General features: G+C 37.3%; 1 protein-coding gene across 2 annotated transcripts in view; it reads right to left on the bottom strand.

The window, feature by feature from the left end:
- LOC124161279 (sodium-dependent phosphate transport protein 2B-like) overlaps window positions 1–17,986 on the bottom strand; it is a 67,964-nt gene that overhangs the window by 13,194 nt on the left and 36,784 nt on the right. Inside the window, exons 2-5 of one of the 2 annotated variants that reach the window (XM_046537572.1) lie at window positions 11,077–11,155; window positions 7,679–7,828; window positions 6,591–6,722; window positions 1,582–1,773 (exon numbers count right to left, since the gene is read on the bottom strand). In XM_046537572.1, the coding sequence (XP_046393528.1) occupies window positions 1,582–1,773; window positions 6,591–6,722; window positions 7,679–7,828; window positions 11,077–11,155 (553 nt within the window). The remainder of the gene's footprint in view (window positions 1–1,581; window positions 1,774–6,590; window positions 6,723–7,678; window positions 7,829–11,076; window positions 11,156–17,986) is intronic. The other variant, XM_046537573.1, reaches the window with a different exon arrangement.

Raw genomic sequence — 17,986 nt, 5'->3', positions numbered from 1 at the left:
TTTTCTCTCGGGTATGAGGGGTAATTCCCACTTTTCTCAGCTGTGTATCTATCTGATGCGTTTTGCGAAAAGGCTGCAAAATTCGTACGTCCTATTATGACCGATTTTTGGCTTCTGCGATTGCGACCAAAATTGACATGGCAAAATCCGAGATATGATGATGAGTCTGATTGCCTAATTACGACGAAAGCGTTAAAAGTGGCGGATTAAGGGCGACCGCCATCTCTTCTAAAATTGAAGAGATGGAAATTTTTATGTGATTCTCCAATGAACTGTTTCATTTCAGTAGCTGCAGAAAACAATGTTTAAAACTGTTTAATGAATATCTTAAAGCCACTTGTCTACGCATATAAGAATTCAGACGCATTGTCGTCGAAAGGTATTGCATACCACCAAGGCGCTGCAAAAAGTTATGCGCTCCAAAAACTACGATATTTATTCGGCCCTGGGCGTTTATTTACATATTGTTATTTCGATTGGAAAGTTTATTGCCATGGAATTCAATACTCACAAAGGAGGAGAAGTACGGCAATTTTTATAAAATCTAATTTAAAGTTTTTATTTACTGAATTTTCCGATTTTCTCCTGAAACTCTGAAGTTGGAAAGTTTATCAGCGGAATGATAGCCAGAGAGTAGCATTCCATTAGTCAATTTTAGCCTGAAAATCCCCAATTAAAACCCAGCCAACCCAACGTACACAAATTAAATGTCCTCAAATTCAGCGCAACGTAAAAGAATTAAATACCTAAGCAGAACAGAACCTGTTATACGTTATAAATCTAAGATACGTACTGAACGAAATATGCTCGTATGGTTTCTGGGTTTCATTACGTGTGATTTGTTGGTGTTTCGCTTGTATTCTACTCGGCGTTCTCAGTTCCAGTGCCGGGATGAGGATTTTTTAGTCGAGTTTTGCAGGGATCCTGGCGCCAGTTCCTTCACGCTTGAAGTTAGTAGGTCAGTTCATTTCTTCCTCTAAAAACCCCCTTCCCTAAGCTATGGAGAGGATAGCCATCTCTGTTCATGTTGTTTGGCGCTTGGATTATTGCTATGGTTTCCTTGATTATCCAGGATAACATCTCTTTTCCTTTGAAACAAAAATGGAAATTAAATATAGTGACCACTACAATCATTTTATGGCCTAACCAGGACTGGACTAAGATGAAAAGTGAACTTACTCTATTCCACTTATACCCGCTCACCTCCCATTTTTAAGTTTGTAAATTACATGAGAGATAAAAAAATACATAATTGCAGTGATATATTGGGGAACCCAAGGTAGCGGGGCGGAACGGTGTAAGCGATTTTTAAGCGCGAAAAAAAGCGGCAATAACTACAACTAGTCCAGATTGGATTGATTAACTTAGAAGAAACACCATCCCGTACCCCCATACAACAGTATGTCAAATTAAACATGCTGTGATTCAAACTAACCTTTAGAAAGATATGGCAGAATAAAAAAGTCGAGAAAGTATTGAATTTAGGCCCCTCTTGATCTTGAGGCCCTTGGCTGAATCCTGGAAAATTCGGCCCTGGGCCTAACTAAGAGAGGCTGTGGTCAAATACCGCCTTCCACTCACCAGTGGTGATCTCTAATGGCAGGAGCACGATGACGGTGAGCCAGTTGAAGCAGTCGTGGACGGTGGCGCCGGAGAAGGCGCGGCCGAAGTCCTCACGCTGGCCCGCGTGTGTGAAGGACACGATGGTGCTCGTCACCGAAGTTCCCACGTTGGCACCCATCACCACTGGGATCCCGGCGCGCACGTCCAGTACTGTGGGAGGCAAAAACAAAATTCCAATCGTTCAATTCGAGCAAGGAGTGAGCCTACGTGTATCCAAATTATAACTTGTGATTTGGATACACGACATACTTTACACGGAACTCGTACATGCACGATCTGACGTGTTTATGAATGCGCAGTCAAAATTGCGTCGTTCAAAGCGGTGAATTGCAAGAAACTATGCGAGAATGGATGGTCGTGAGATGGAAAAATAGCCCCTGTTACAATTGCGTTAACGCATTAGCGCAATTGCACGCCATAATGAGAAAATAATGAAGCTCTACCCTGCGCAATTACGTGCCCCGTTTAAAACGGCCATAAAGAATACAATCAATATCCAAGCATTATATGGTGATTCTCATTAAAATTTAAGCACTGTACGACGTAACGTGTACAGTACTAATAAAAACATGTAGCGCAGTGGCGTAACTAGGAATATGCTTTGGGGGTGCATAAGGGGGCCTGAGGGGGCGACCCCCCACAGGCAACGGGATTTCCAGGAAAGTTTTCGAAAAATTACATGCCTGGAAATACATTTTACATCATTTTGGCGCTTAAATTTTAACTTTAAGCAGGTGCGGTTATTATATGTCAAAACTTGACAATAGTTTTGAATATTATTTACTTCTCTGAGGCTTTGGGGGGGGGGGTCTATTCCCCTCTCACCCTACCCCATGGTTACGCCACTGATGTAACGCTACGGTGAAGAAAAAATATCTTTGCACAAGTATGTTATGAATTAGTGGAAATGAGTAACATATGAATTTTGATACCATAAATACATAAGACGCAAAAAGATTAGCAAAATATCCTGATTCAGAATGAAATGGTCGTCCACTTAAAGAACTATACGAGATGACGACATTGAAAACGACGTATGCATGAATAGCGTTGTTTATGGAAGGCAAGGATTGGCAACCTACGTAGAGCCAGCAGCAAGCGACTGGATGTGTAGACACCTATCGTGGCATATCGTGACCTTCAGAAAAAACATCTCCGTAACAAACCAATTAAGGATTCCCTTACTGGGAGATAATATCCCTATTCCAGTGTCATCAATACGAAGTGACGTATTTATTACATTACCATTTCGTAACTTATATGTATAAAAATCGCTCACGTGGCAGTAATCTTCAACGGCCTCTAACCTTTTTCGCCCTCAAAAGGATTATTTATCTCTCTTAAGACCTAAGGATACTTTTATAAATTCAGTTTGTTTCGTTAAAACGAGAGAAAACTTATAAACTGACCGTTAAAATGGCTGGGATGAGATCAGGTGCGTGTTACGCACTGCGTAAAAACCTCTTTTATAAAAGCGGAATTTTTAGATAACTTCAGGGATCTGCAAAAATCTTCAAATTCTCTCGAAGCTACCCTATAACTAGCCATTCCCGATACATACTTAATGATATTCTCACCGCTATGATCGTTTTCCGTAATAACCAACCGGCCAAATAGTTGGAATGCTAAAGCTTGCCATCACTGCTCCTGTGCTTAGCCTCAAATTATTTGATCGATATGCTTCATTTGAAAAAAACATACGTATTTATCATTCCGTCAACGGCTAATATATTTGATTTACCTCCAATAAATCGTCGCCAATGCGGCAAAAGACGCGCCGAATCCATTAATACGACAATAGGTCGTCAATGGAATGAAAACGCATGACATATGCATCATAAGTCGAAGAAAGAACAACTACTCATAGCTTTTTCCCGAATCACAACATATGGGACTAAATAAATTAACATGCAATTAAATTTTCCAAGCCTTTTTTTCTCTGTTTTCGAGAATATAAGCATCAATGGTTAAATCATTTCTTAACAGCATCGAAAAATTTAAGTTGTTTGAAGCTATCGACAATTTTGAAAAATAAAAAAAAACATGTAAAAATAAAAACACCACCGTTCACATAAAAACATCATTCACTGTTTTTATGTGAACAGTAACAGATCAATTTGGGTAATTATATTAGTTAATGCATTAAATATTAAGTTCACTATTCGGCAAATGCAGGATATACTACGCAAATGCCTAAAACCAATCGATGCCAAAGGTGTTCAACTTGATCGTGGATATTCCTTTGCAAATGAAGAAAATATTTGATCATCAATGACAACCACAGTTGTGATGTCTCACTGCCATCATGTGTGGACCTTATCGCGGCGCTCTTCGTAGAAGAATGCCAAGTGAATACTAAGTCTGCGAAAAGACACCTGAGAGGAAGTACCTACCACGCGAAAATAAAAATGTGGAGCCGGAGATGTAGGCAGAACAAGTAGGATGACATTGTGGCGATGAAGAATGAACATTGGTATTCTTGATAAAATTAATGGTTTGAGGCGTAACTTTGAGAAAGCGATTCATCATGAAAAATAAAAAAGAAGAAACTTTGTGATTTCGCATGAAATATTTATTCACGCATTTACACGACCATGGTTTCATCGTAAGACGTCATCATCAGGTGAAATCTACAGAAATCCATCACATCTATTTACATCAGGCTTGGAGGGGGAGGGAGGAAGGTGACTTCTCATAACTTCTATACATAACCGCTAAGAAATTCGATTTTATTTCATAGCACTTACTATTCATAGGTATTGCTAGTTTTTTTACAAGGTCTTCCTGATTCTCAGGTCCAAAAAATATCAGGCCTCTTTGCTCGACCAGTTATTATTCTAGGCATAATAGAAATAATTAATTAACATAGTTAGTTATCGCTCAATTAGGACGAGCGTCGGAGAATTATTTTACGACTATCAATGATATTATTTCGTATTATTTCATTAAGAAGTGGTAGAACTGAAATTTCCCTTGATTTCTAGACCCTGAAGGTGGTTGGAGTGATTTTATACTTTTTTGTTTTGCACAGAGCTCAGGGAAACATCTCTTAATAACCACACATTAAAAATACCTAAGTTTGGAAAGTTTCCTTCGTTTGATAGGGGAATAATAATCCTTATTCAAGCCAAGCGCTACCTGCTAGCAGGGTACTCTGCTACCTGCTAGCAGCCTGCATCGTAGCGGCGCTAATAGCCTCGCACCAACGTGGCCTCATACGGCGGCAGCCAGAACCAGAATGACGTCACACGGGCTTTTCCCAGCATTCATACTTAGCCGTCGCGTTTTCGCGCGCTTGAAAATTTTCTCTTTTTATTTAATCGCGAAAAATATATATCGTCATTTAATAATCTAAAAGCGTGAAAAACGTACTCCAGGAGTAATAATATTTCGATTTAGGCTATAAAAAATAATAGGAAGCCACCCTATTAACATTAAAAATATTGGAAAACAATGTAAATAATAACCTCGTATTATTAGTATTTCAGACGTAGTTTTTATGATTGTTGCCAGAAACAACAACAGTTAACAACATTAATGAAGCACTGACGGTGCTATATGGTTGTAAGATTATAAACTGGTAGCACTAAAAAATACTGCCGGCAGATTATATTCGTAAATTAACTTGTAAATTAATCAAAGTAGATATGGGGATAAAAAAGATGGAGCATTACCGATGCAGCCATAAAAAAAACACAAATTCTCTTATTTTGCCAAAGGTGTATTTTCGACGACCTCTTTTCCTTAGTTGCTTATTCTCCTGTCAACATTCACCATCACCCAGCTTGCTGACCAAATCGTTTTCCAACTTGCAAGAATGGGATATGTTCATCAAATGAATAATATGAGAGAAGACGCGTGAGTTATGATTCCTCCACGCGCATCACAAGGAACAATAACTGATACAGGAAGATCCTTCTAATAAAGCGCTTTATCAGAGGTTCATCGATTACATTGACTTCTCTAACAGTGCATATGAATTGCTTAAATTATCTGGGTCATCCTCAAAATTTGTGGTTAGATTCTTGTTAATATACAGCTACAACCACAAGAGAGCGTTAGGATCGCTTACACGACTGTTTTCAAGCAAGAATTCCTTGGACACCTAAAGATTTACTTTGGTTCACAGTATAGGAAAATCTATTTTTGCCATAATAATAAAAATTAAATATTTTGTTCACATAGTTAACATGATTTTTGTTGGAATATAATCATAAGGTTCAATAATTTGATTTCGAACTCGACCCAAATTTTATTACTGCAACATAAATCCATCACTTGCCATTACGGCTGTATGACTCGTATTTATGGAATAAAAATTATATGTAATAAGCGCATTTCTATCATCCTTCATATGATAACATAGCAATACAGGCATCCAATCCAGAAATAAATCAGCTTTCAATCAAATAAGCCCCACTTCCCTTAAAAATACCTAGCGTTGGTTCGGCAACTAGGAGTTTCAGGTATGTTAATGAAGCAGTAGTGTCTATTCTACGTCAATTGAGGAGAATATTTTTCCACAAAATTGCAAAATTGCTCTGCTAATACGCTCGACCTTTCTCCCGTGGCAACATCTTCGTTAGTTTTGGGGATAAGATTTGTTGAAAAATTTTAAATAAATAAAAAAAATACTGCCATTACTCATTTTAAACTTGAAGACTGTATTAAAAATATCACAAATTTTACATGCTGAAAGTGACAATGTAGTTGCCTTCTACCAAAATTACCCCTGCCGCCACGAAGATCATAAACGGGGCTCTTTTTCAAATCATTGCGCATAAGCAATTACGAATTGGGAATACGACTTTCCGATTTCCACGGTTAGACGTAAAAATTAAGCCTTCCGTTGATCTAAGACATGTTCGTTATTTTAGTGCGATAATATCTTAATGAGGTTTCCGCTTTCAAACTCGAGTCTCGAGAATGACTTTGAACGTGTCAGAGAAGATTGGTGGTATGCTTACATCCAGCAGCGGTCATGGAGACGATGATTGAGGTGGACGTGGAAGAGCTCTGGACAAGAACTGTGATCAGGATGCCGACCATGAGGCCGGCCACTGGACTGCTGAGACCGATGCTTTCCTGCAATACAGTACCTAGAAACGGAAGTAACAAATACAACGCATGAAAAAATGAAATGAACAAATAAATTTGATTGATAGAAAATAAATTCCCTAAGGCCGTACTCTGAGCTTTATCAAAATCGATCACGATTTGATGTGTCAGTTATTTTATTCATTTCTTATTAAGGTTATAGTTGATAGCGAAAAAATAAACAGCGAAAAATATTAGGAAAATGACTAATATTGCTAAAAATTGAAATGGCAGTTATAATTATAGTTCAACATCACATGAACTATGCTTCATGCCCACTGATTCGAAAATAAAGACAGAAATTCATCATGTGGGTATGCACTTACTCAAAAACTCTTCATTTACCCACTGGTTCGTAGTGTTTCAAACTCAATCGAAAGCAAGTTCGAAAATGTGAAAAATAATTTAATTTTTGTGAAGGGCGATACTGTTTATTTAATGCATAAAGTTATGACGAAAGACATAAAATCCTGCTCGAGCTAAATAGTTTGTAGGAATAAGTTTAACCTTTTTATCCACGAAATTAAATACTGAAAGTGGGGATAGAGGAATGAAAATATTTGAATTCGTAGGGAGTTGAAGGGATAAGAACTTTGCTTTTTCCATAAGGTGATTTATTTAGTCCGACCATGGTCTCGTTACTTAGTAACATTTTTAAGAAACACCGAAAATATCACGCTGTGACGTATCCATGGTCGGACAAAATAAATCACCATGTGAAAAAAGCCAAGGATTTCCACCTAGTCATTAAATTATATTTGAATTCGCTCCGAAAGGTAGCCTTTAAATTTTTATAGGGACAATGAATGGGATAGCCGCTGTTTCATTTATCGGCTGTCACCAAATTTGATGGATTTGATGACGTCGAAGGCTTTTGTCAGATGAAAATCTGAGAAGATCAATCGGGCGGGTCGCCTGAACCTCGGTCATCATTCAGGTTTGTTGGGGGTCAACTTACTCGTGGCCTTGCCGCCGACAAGACGGAATCCATTGGACATGAGGTCAAGGGAGCAGATGAAGAAGTAAAGCAGGATGACGAGAGCTACAGTCCTTCCGATGCCAAAGGCGATGCGAACTCCACGCCTGCGTCTCTCGCCACCTCCATCTTCTAGTTGGATGACACACGAACAGGCGCCAAGAAAAAAAGGAAAGTTAACACTTTGAGTGCCGGCTGCTAAATTTAAAGCCCTACTGAAAAATTCAGCCATTTTTACTATATTCGTACATTTTTAAAAATATTAGCATCAAAAATATATTTATATCGATGTGCATTTCAATAAAATGGACTTTGCTCCTCTTTATAAATGAATTGAATAACATTTATTGCTTATTTTTAAATATATAATTTAACAATGAAAACCTACTCTTTTTGAAAAATAAAAAAAGTTGCAACATATGATGTACCGCCATAGCATGCATAATAATTTTTTTCTGGATGACAAAAAGGGTCAAATAACCCTCAACGAAAATTGGCCTTTGGTTCATTGGCCCAAAGAATTTTCACACTAAGTGGCCTAAGATGAGGATACCGGTACCCACAGAGGACTTTTCGTCCTCAAGGCATAAAGGGAACTCTTTTTCCGCCTAGCAGTTGATTTTTGAAAAAAACAGAACCACTAAGCAGTAAACTGGAAAAGTACCACGGGCGAAATATTACGGCTTCACGCATACAAAGCCAATTAAATGGAAAGACGTAATATTATGTCTATGGAAATCCTCAGAAGGATTACCACGACGTAATATTACGTCCATGGCACGCAAAGTGTTAAGACTTGATTATCACTAAGGCACACAACCAGACCGAGAACTAAGGCGAGCACCAGGCGGCAGAATTCAGAGCGCGGCAAAATTTTAAAAGTATATTTTAAAAGTTATTTAATTTCTCTAATTAAATTATTTAACATAAATTATAATACTATAAACTATCAAAAAATGAAACTTTTAATAGAAAACATACGGTGTGTGATTTCAACTACCGCATCTCAAAAAATAGTTATAGTATTATATTTTTACTGGTGGGGGAGGGAATAGGGAGAGAAAGAGGGAGATCCTATACGAATACCTACAATTTGAATCTTCCATAAGGCAAAATATACCATTTAAATTATCGAAGCAGCTACATCAGATGAAACGGGAGAGGAAGAAAGAAATACATGAATGAAAAGAATAGTGCAATGGTTAGTATTCAGGCAGAAGAGAAAATGTTTAAGAAGCGAAGGGGAACTTCAATATCATCGGTTTACAACAAAAAAAGCCATTATTGACTTTTCTTCGAATTAAAAGAGTGAAGACGTTAAATGAGCGCAAAAATGTCTCACTCATTCTCGAAAAACGATTTCATGACGATATTATCACGAAAGATTTATTCACTTACATATCTTCCGTAGATATGTAAGTTTGTGGCCTTTCTTAAGGACGTTTTACACGGTACTCGGAATTGCGCAATCTGACGTACATGCGAAGGCGCAATCAAAATTGCGTCGTGTAAAGGTCGTTTTACACCGTACACGGAATTGCGCAATCTGACGTACGTGCGAAGGCGCAATCAAAATTGCGTCGTGTAAAGCGGTGAATTGCTAGAACACATGCGAGAATGCGTGGATGCGAGACGGCAAAATACCCCCTGTTCTAATTTCGTTCATGCATTCGCGCAATTCCACGCCATTTTAGAAATAAATGAAGCTCTAACCTGCGCAATTCCGTGCCCCGTGTGAAACGGCCTTTACACATCTGCAGTGCTGCAACAAATCGTGCCATAAATAGCCATGTATCGAGAAAAAGTAAGACTAAAGATATCCTTAAAAAAGGCACTTACAAAAGAAGGACAAGATGCGTCTCAATACGCTAACTATTCATTTATTGTTAATCCACTCCCATCGTGTTCCTATAATTTATTAAAAACGATAATCATAACACAATTCAACATGACATAATAGCCCGCATACCAAAAAATTGTACCATAACACGATGGGATAGATTCCGTTGTGCCCACGGTTCTGTCAGTTGTCAAAAAAGCAAAACAAAAATTGAACGAAAATGTGACGGCGCGAACATATTACGTTTCCTCTCCAGAAGGTCAAGGTCCCATCAAGGGTGGTCAGAGACCTTGCTTAGCCAAGCAACTGCCGAGTTCTTTCGTACCGACGTGACCTCACCCTTCAATTCAATAATGGTCACTTAACCTGCCCATGGTCATATAACGTATTTCGTTCGCAATACTTAATGCATGTTATACGCAAGAAAAAAAATAATTTAAAGAGGAAGAGTTTTCAAATTAAAAGCATATGCAGTATCAGAAAGATGAATTAGCTGTATCAATTTTCTTAGCATGTAAACCTTTCGTGAGGTCATGAAGCATTGCTTTCTTAGCCAAAATTAGGACATTTCGCGGGAATTGCGGTGAATAAAATAATTTACCGGTGAATTAAATGTCTCGCGAGAAATGTGTGTGCTATTAAGATTATTTTCTGTATTGAAATGTGTGTGTTATAAGAGTGCTGTTATTTCATTTCTTCACGTCAGTTTGCTTTCGCTGAACGGTCAACCTCCTAGTGATGTTGAATAAATCAGAAGAGAAGGGAGATTCGTTGGATTCTAGTGACAATCGGTATATAAATACTTTATAATTAGGAAATATGTATGCCCTTTCAAAACTTTTTGTTTTACGTATACCACATTGCTGGTTAGAGTGCTTATGCTCCTTGAAATGACGAAGTTTCTATTTTGTAGGACGAAATTATCCTCGCAGAAAATACTTAAAATAATTAATTACTTCGTTAAATACGGAAATTTAAAAAAATCTCTTACAGCTCAAAACCTTCTGCATGAAACACAATAGAGGTATGGTATATACTAGGCGATTAGGGGATAAATTGTGAACTATTTATAATAATTACGATCACTTATGCTAATGAGTTAAGAGGCAATGGCGACAGATAAGTTCATATCGCCTTTATTCTACAGAACAGGTAATTAGTAATAGGTAATTCAGTTAAATACCTGGGTAAATACAAAAAAAACCCACTATGTGTGATTTAAAAAGAATTCATTAGAAATATTTATTTGAAACTAGAATAATCATGACTTGCCGCACTTCTAATACTTGCGATATACACATCATATTATTCTACATGAATCATCATGAAATGAAAGCGTAAAAGAAATATCATTGCCGAACGTGTAACAAAAAAACGGAAAATTTACGACGCTAATGCAATGTAAGTACCCTCTCATGATATAGCATCTAGTGCGGTAAATTTATTTATAAATGATATTTAATTTAACTTACGGTGACACTTGCAAAAATTACGGTTAACAAATGGTAGGAAAAAAATATAATAAAAATTTTGACCATACCTTTCGCTTTTTGTATACTGTCGATATCAGTTGTGACGGTGATGATTTCATTGTTGTTGCTCAGCTCGACAGGAGGTTTCTGTAAGTATAGAATGACACAAGAATTACTTTCATTTCAAGTAATCAAAATTAATAATGCTATATAATAAAGAGCTAAACTAGCTGTAAATTTGACCAATCCATCATAAATAAGGAGTAGCAAAACCTTACCCCTTAAATCATTAACACAAATTTGCAATGGGGTGATGAAAGCTTTCAAATATAAACCACTCAATGATATTGATGGCTATTAATATAATTAATTTTGCATCAATGCATTCCTCCAGCATGTAGCACATATTATTTTTTTCATGATTATTTTTATCTACTAATACAACTTCGCAGACTTTGGATGCTCTGAAAAAACAATGAGTTTATAATGCTATAGCAAACATTCCTGTTGATAAGAGCGCAAAATTATGTTATACTTCGGATTAGCACAAGTCGTTATCGGCTTTATTCCTTACAAATTATGCCTGATACGGTTCATTGAGAAACCAGAAAAAAATCGTGCCATTTAAAAAGAATTTTTTTTGTAGTGCTGTCAGAGAGAAACGGAGCAGTCTTTGACTATAGTCTAGAGAGAGTTGAGATTCCAATGCCGCATGAGACCAATGGAACGGCTCTCACAAGACGGGGAAATACTCTCAATTTTCCCTTGATTTTGAGATAGCCCTTTAAAAAACCAATACGTTAAAGAAGATATTCGCGTGCATCATCGTAAGTCGTCAAGTGGATGAGCTGGTGAAAACTGAAACACTAACCAGATATAATTCGCCTTAAAATTTATGTTTACAAAATGTACTCCTATGTCAAAGGTCTTTCGTTTATATCAAAAAACTGTCTTTGAAACTAAATTACTTTTTTCTTTACCACGCGTGCTGACTTGATTTTTGCCCGACATTTCGTGACCATCGGACGATAGCTGAATTAGTACGCGGGGCACACCCGAAGACAACAAATACAGTTGCAATGATCCCTGAAGGCTTTTAACCAAGAAATGCATGAAATTGCAATTCCAACTGCAATTACTTCTCTCTATTTATACTTCCACGTAAATTGATTTTTTAATATGCTTAATTTTGTAAAAAATTAATATTTGCCTACACTGAACGGGATTTAGTCGAGAAAAAGTTCAATCTCTTCGTTATCTTCAACTACTTGACGTGTAACATAGACGTATAGCTCAAAGGCACAATACACTAGGAGGAGGACAAACTTTTAAAATCCATGGCAACATAATCACGATAGAGGGAAAGGGAATCAATAAGTTGTGTGCCAAAAATAAAAGGCGAAGGACTCCCAATGCCATCTTTGGGTGGTATTGGAAAAGGAATAGCTTTTGAAGGGCGCTTAGAAATGCTCAAGGTTTCTTCTGGCTACGGGGATGAGGAACAGGATCAAAAAGGAAGTTATTCACGGATAAGTTTAGAGTGTTTTCTCTATTTCTTGGCCCAACAGCTTTAATTTCCATAAGTAAACACATTGGCTGCTTGCACTTTCACCTCTCCAAAACTACTGCACTCAGTTTCGTAAACTACCTAGGAGTGTTTCAAGTTTGCCATTATTATTTCCTTCCCGGGACAGTGATCGTAGTATTCATCACCAATAACATATTACTGACCGCTGTCCTGGATGCATACAATCAGGGTCATAGCTAGAAATTAAGGTTGGGGGGGGGGTTTAGGTGCAATTAATACCAAGGAGTGAGGGTCTGGAATACCCACAAGGATAAGCGGCAAGTGTGAGATTAATAAATTGCGGAATTTTAAAATGGTGAGTTTTACGGCTTTCTGAGGGATATTTTATTCATCCTTACACTATTCTATTAGTAATATCAATACAATTAAGTAAAATGGATTAAACTTAAAAATTTCTCTGGGCTCTGGGGGGGTTTATCCCCCAAAACCCCCCCTCGCTGCGCCACTGCATACAATACCCATAGTTCCCAGCGCGTAAGTAAGCGCGGCACTTTATAGCAGCAAAATGTTGACTTAAAACTAAGTATTTCGGTCGACATGGTGGAAATGCTCCGTTTTGTGGATGAATAAATAGACAAGTTTCCAAGTGGGAATTGGATTTACTGATGTTGCTCGTGAAGTCTCAAAGTTAGATGTAATTTTCAAGTTTCAGAGTCTCAAAGTCAGACTTGAAACTCTTTACAACCAAGTCTTGACAATGATACAAAACTGTAGAAACACGATATAAACACAATTAATGCTCAAGGGTAATTGCTCATTTGTTTGTCCATCATATTGTCACTCAAATGCATTCATATTTTGACACTAATTCAAAAGATCACAAACAGCAATTTTGATTACTCATCAAAATTGGAGGTACAAAACTCAATATGACGAATAATTTTATTTCAAAGTTCAAGTATTTAAATAAAAAATACTTTTAAGACACCATGATAGGTTGTACCAGTTAGCATTCATTTCGGTTTCCGCGCGCTACTACAATGGTGACGTAACATCACGGTATAATTAACCGCGATTGTTTGCTCACGGACCTCAAGCTGGATCTCCAGGAGAATGGAAGTGTTATAATTATCGCGAAAGAGCAAAGGGAAAGCTCTTGAGACGGTTCGGAAAAAAAATAAATGGGTCTTTCGCTCCCATTATCTCTCCCAGAGGCCGTTTGTTTAGGAAAAACGTTACCGTCACTCTGGCCCAATTCTTTTCAGAACTTCGCGTCGGTTGGGCTGAAGTGATCAAGAGTAGTTTCACCCGTCTGGGATGTCAATCTGTCGAGAGAATAAATCGGACAATGCGGAAGGCCGCGAGGAAAATAAAACTGAAGGAGGTTCTTCAGGCCCGGATTCAGAATGTCAACAAGTGAGTAAACCATATCGTTTGGGAAAACCGTCGCAATATCCCTTTTCGAAGCTGAACACCCGCCTGGTGACCTTTAAGTTTCGATAAATTGTAGGAATTATTTGTTTCAGCGTTGATTTTTAGTAAAATCCTGAAATAAATAAGTTTATGAAAGATTTTACTATCGTGACGCACGTAGCTTTCATTCATCTATTGATACAGCTAACATTCCTATTTGTTACATATTGACATAAAATATGTAGATTTTGTATGAAATTATTCTATAAACTACGTGTTAAAAGACAATTCTCAGTCAGTCTTTGTGCAGACACACGGAGAAAATATGAGGCCTCTCAAATACTTATCTCACGAAGTCACTTATTTATCGCTTGCTTAAATTTTTGATCCCTAACGTAACTTCATGTAAGCCTTTTTCACGTGATCGGGAGCATGTCAATTGCTTGCCGACTAAACATAAACAGTTGACGGTTCAACTGCAGCACCTCCCATGAAGTATTTCACGCGTGCTACTGCGTCAGTATCTTGAGTAACATTCAATGGGGGAATATTTTATTTCTTATTTCTTTTGGCCCTCGATGATTTCTAAGTACCGTAAACACGGGCCACTTGGGCCCAGATTTTGAAACCTTTAAGATTATTTTCAAAAATGGGTACTATATTTTGTTTTCTTTGGCATAATAATTTTATATATTTGAATTATAGTTCATTATGAATAATTTGACAGTCAAAATGAATTGACTATGACATTATTAATACTTTTACTTTTTTAAATTTTATTTGGGCTTAAGGTAACCTGAAGATTGGGTTACTGCACCCCAGACGATAACTTAAATTTTTTCGAGACCTAATTTCCCATGAAGAATTTTTCCAAGCTATTGATTTAATACACGAATAAATACTGCCAATTACGCAGCATTAATCAGACCGTGAAATATAAACCTTGCGTGACAAAAATATTTTTAATCGTAAAAGTCATGTTCAACATTACAATAAATAACATTTTTACTAGCCTTTAATGTTTTACTCAAACCAAAAGTTACTCTTGTCATTATTTTCATACCGGTTTCAGACCGGTTTATATTTGGTGCATCATGGGACTGAGTACATAGTCTTAATGGAAAACATCGTTGCAGTGAGTTTTTGCGATAATAGGGAAGTGCACTATTTTTTTTTAATTGCTGAAATTGAAAGTTTAGCCTAAAAAAGAAACATTAGTATAGTCACTTTTATTTTCTGCATCTGGGGTATGCACTTTAAAACGTTTTGAAAGTCGGAAAATTTCATGTTGCGCTGAAACACAGTGCCTCCATCTTGATTGAGATGTGACGTCACAAGGCAGTAGTCACCAGTGGAGTATCGCTGTATTCCGTCGCCTTCTTTAGCGCGGCGAGAGTTTCCGGGAATCGGTGGAGTTTGCTTCCTAAAAATGTCGTCTAGTACCGAAAACATGAATTTAAAATAGAATTATAAATGATTTTTTGTTCCAAATTTCATCTCGACGTCGAAGCAAAAGCCTGGAGAAGATATTCATTCCCGTGCCTTAAGCACAAGCTATACGGAATAAATGGTTCAAGGCTGCTCCTGACTCTTACCTATCGATGATATTCTGTTTTGAAGATCATTTGAAGGCATTGTAAGATCAAATTGATATTTATATTATAATAATTTACTTAATAGGTACCTCAGTCACATCAGAAAGTGTGTTGAGTCAAAATATAGCATCTTCCGCGTAGACCTACGTAATTTATAAACTGAAGGTAGTTTGGTTAAAGAATTATGGCGCGACTGTTATTTTACACGACCGGGCAAAATGTGTACTTTGCCCATGATGTGTGTATATATGATAACAAACGATTTTTGTTAAAGTTAATCTTTATTTGTTGAAATTAGTACATTTATAGGTGATACAGATATAAAGGTACACGGCAGGTCGCGCGGCGTAATTTGTACTCCACTGGTGACGGGTTCATCTTGCTGATCTAAAAAATTAGCTACAATACCTCGAACTTTGAAAACTCGCATTTTGGGCAGTCAAAGTACATTGTAAGAATACACGAGACCATTATAGCCCAGAATGTACGAACAATGTCGAAATCCTTGGTTTTCAAAGATTGACGTATTTTATACGCCATCGCGCCCGGTCCAGGGTTATCAACTTTTATTTCATCCTATTTGTTAGTTGCAATTATATTTCAGAATGGTTCTTTTAGCACTGCTACTGAGGTAAACTGGTAGGTACTGAGTACAAGGTACTGAGGTATGTACTGAGTAAGTAAACTCCCTTTGGAGTAGGTAATGTGAATTACAAGTGTTCGAGATATATGGCATTTTATATTCGCTTTGTGTTCTTATTAATTATACCTGTACGCATATTGTTGCTTGTCGCGAGCCTTTAATGGTATGTGCTCTTGCAAGAGTGGTTTTCATTTTTAATGTGGAAGTTGGTCAGTATAAGCAAAGAAAAAATTTACATTTTAGCGCACACCAACCCTTGTAGTCATCGTATCTCGGCGTTTGTAATGGCACTGCTAAAATACCTAAACGCCATAATGACGATAAAAAAATTGTCTCATGTCAATGATTGCTGCAATTATAATTAATGGTAAACTAGACGCCGTATGATCACAATGAAGGCAACAAAAAATAATGCCAAGACGTAGACTTGAACCACGGTCCTTCGGGTATCATCTTTCCTTTGACTCGGGACGCTACGACTACCCCAACCGACCCATTGGGAAATTGTGGATATTTTGGATTTATATATATAACTTGTAAAAAGTAACGCATGAAAATTAATTAATTACAGCCTAACTAACGCCCTAATTGAAAAAGATGCAGCAAGGTACGCGGTCTCCGCTTGTTAGCCTTAACGTCTCGCATTTCTATGGAGCGTTGAACCTGTCCTCCTTATTCAAAAATTCAGTAACCATAAATACATCAAAGTTTGGTATACCATTTATAAATCTTTGGAATTTTCCTTCTCCCAACCAAGATAATCTTTTCTTGAACCCATCCTGGACAGGGAACCATTGCAACAACCAGCCAGCTCGGAAATAAGGCTAACATCCCATGATTCTAGTAGCGAAGGGCGAACGTTCCGGCCGGCGTGAATACATACGCAACGAATAAGTCTTGCAGCAAACGTCTGAAATAGGTTTATTAGTTTGACTCGGTTCTTACAAAAAAAGTTTTGGCATGCTAAACGGCATTGTGCCAAAATATACCTAGCGAAAAATAAATGCCATCACGCATTTATTAAAGATTCAATGTGCTACTCGTACTACTCTTTCCAAACTTGAAGTTGACACGTAAATGAATATTAATATATTACGCAATGATGAAGTCGTTTACTCAAAAGAGAAGCAGCCACATATATAATCTGAAGATATTTTATGACAGCAAAAAACGGATACCCTCAAATTCTGTAATTTTTCTATGCAATAATAGTGGTAGAACTAAACGGTGTAGAAGCTGCCTTCTGCTACTGCCTTGTGACGTCACGGCCAATATTCAACATGGACACCCGTTTTAGCGGCCTTTGAATTTTTCCATATTTCAGACGGTCATCTCGAATCAAGTATTCACAATTAGGATTTAAACTGTGGTTTTACGACATTATGTTATTCTGAACTCTAATTTAAAAAATGTGTTTGGTGCATTTGAAACACTAGTGCACTTCCCTATTTATTTTCATAATTTAAACAGTCGGGTTAATCCCTTGTGTGTCCATTAGCAGAAGCTGTCTACTGAAGTAAAACTTGATCCAGAGAACGTGAGAGGCAGTAGACTACTTGTGATTCAGGCTAATACAAATCATTCGTACTAATGGATATTTTGTGTTTAAGGAGAGGACAAAATTAATATAAACAGTTTTCATAGAATGAAAAATCAAGTCATTAAATACAAATTTATATTGAAACCACAGCCCTTAGAATCCCACCTTGGAGTTTCTTCTATTTGCGTCGTCGCTGAGGGTAGGCTTCAGCTATCTAGACATTAGAAGATAATATAACAATCGTGGCGATAGTTGCTAG

This window comes from Ischnura elegans, chromosome 6 (genome assembly GCF_921293095.1).
Source record: "Ischnura elegans chromosome 6, ioIscEleg1.1, whole genome shotgun sequence".
In the NCBI taxonomy this organism is placed as follows: Eukaryota; Metazoa; Arthropoda; class Insecta; order Odonata; family Coenagrionidae; genus Ischnura; species Ischnura elegans.
Note: the sequence above shows the minus strand (reverse complement) of the source record. Positions and strands in the feature narration are given on the sequence as shown.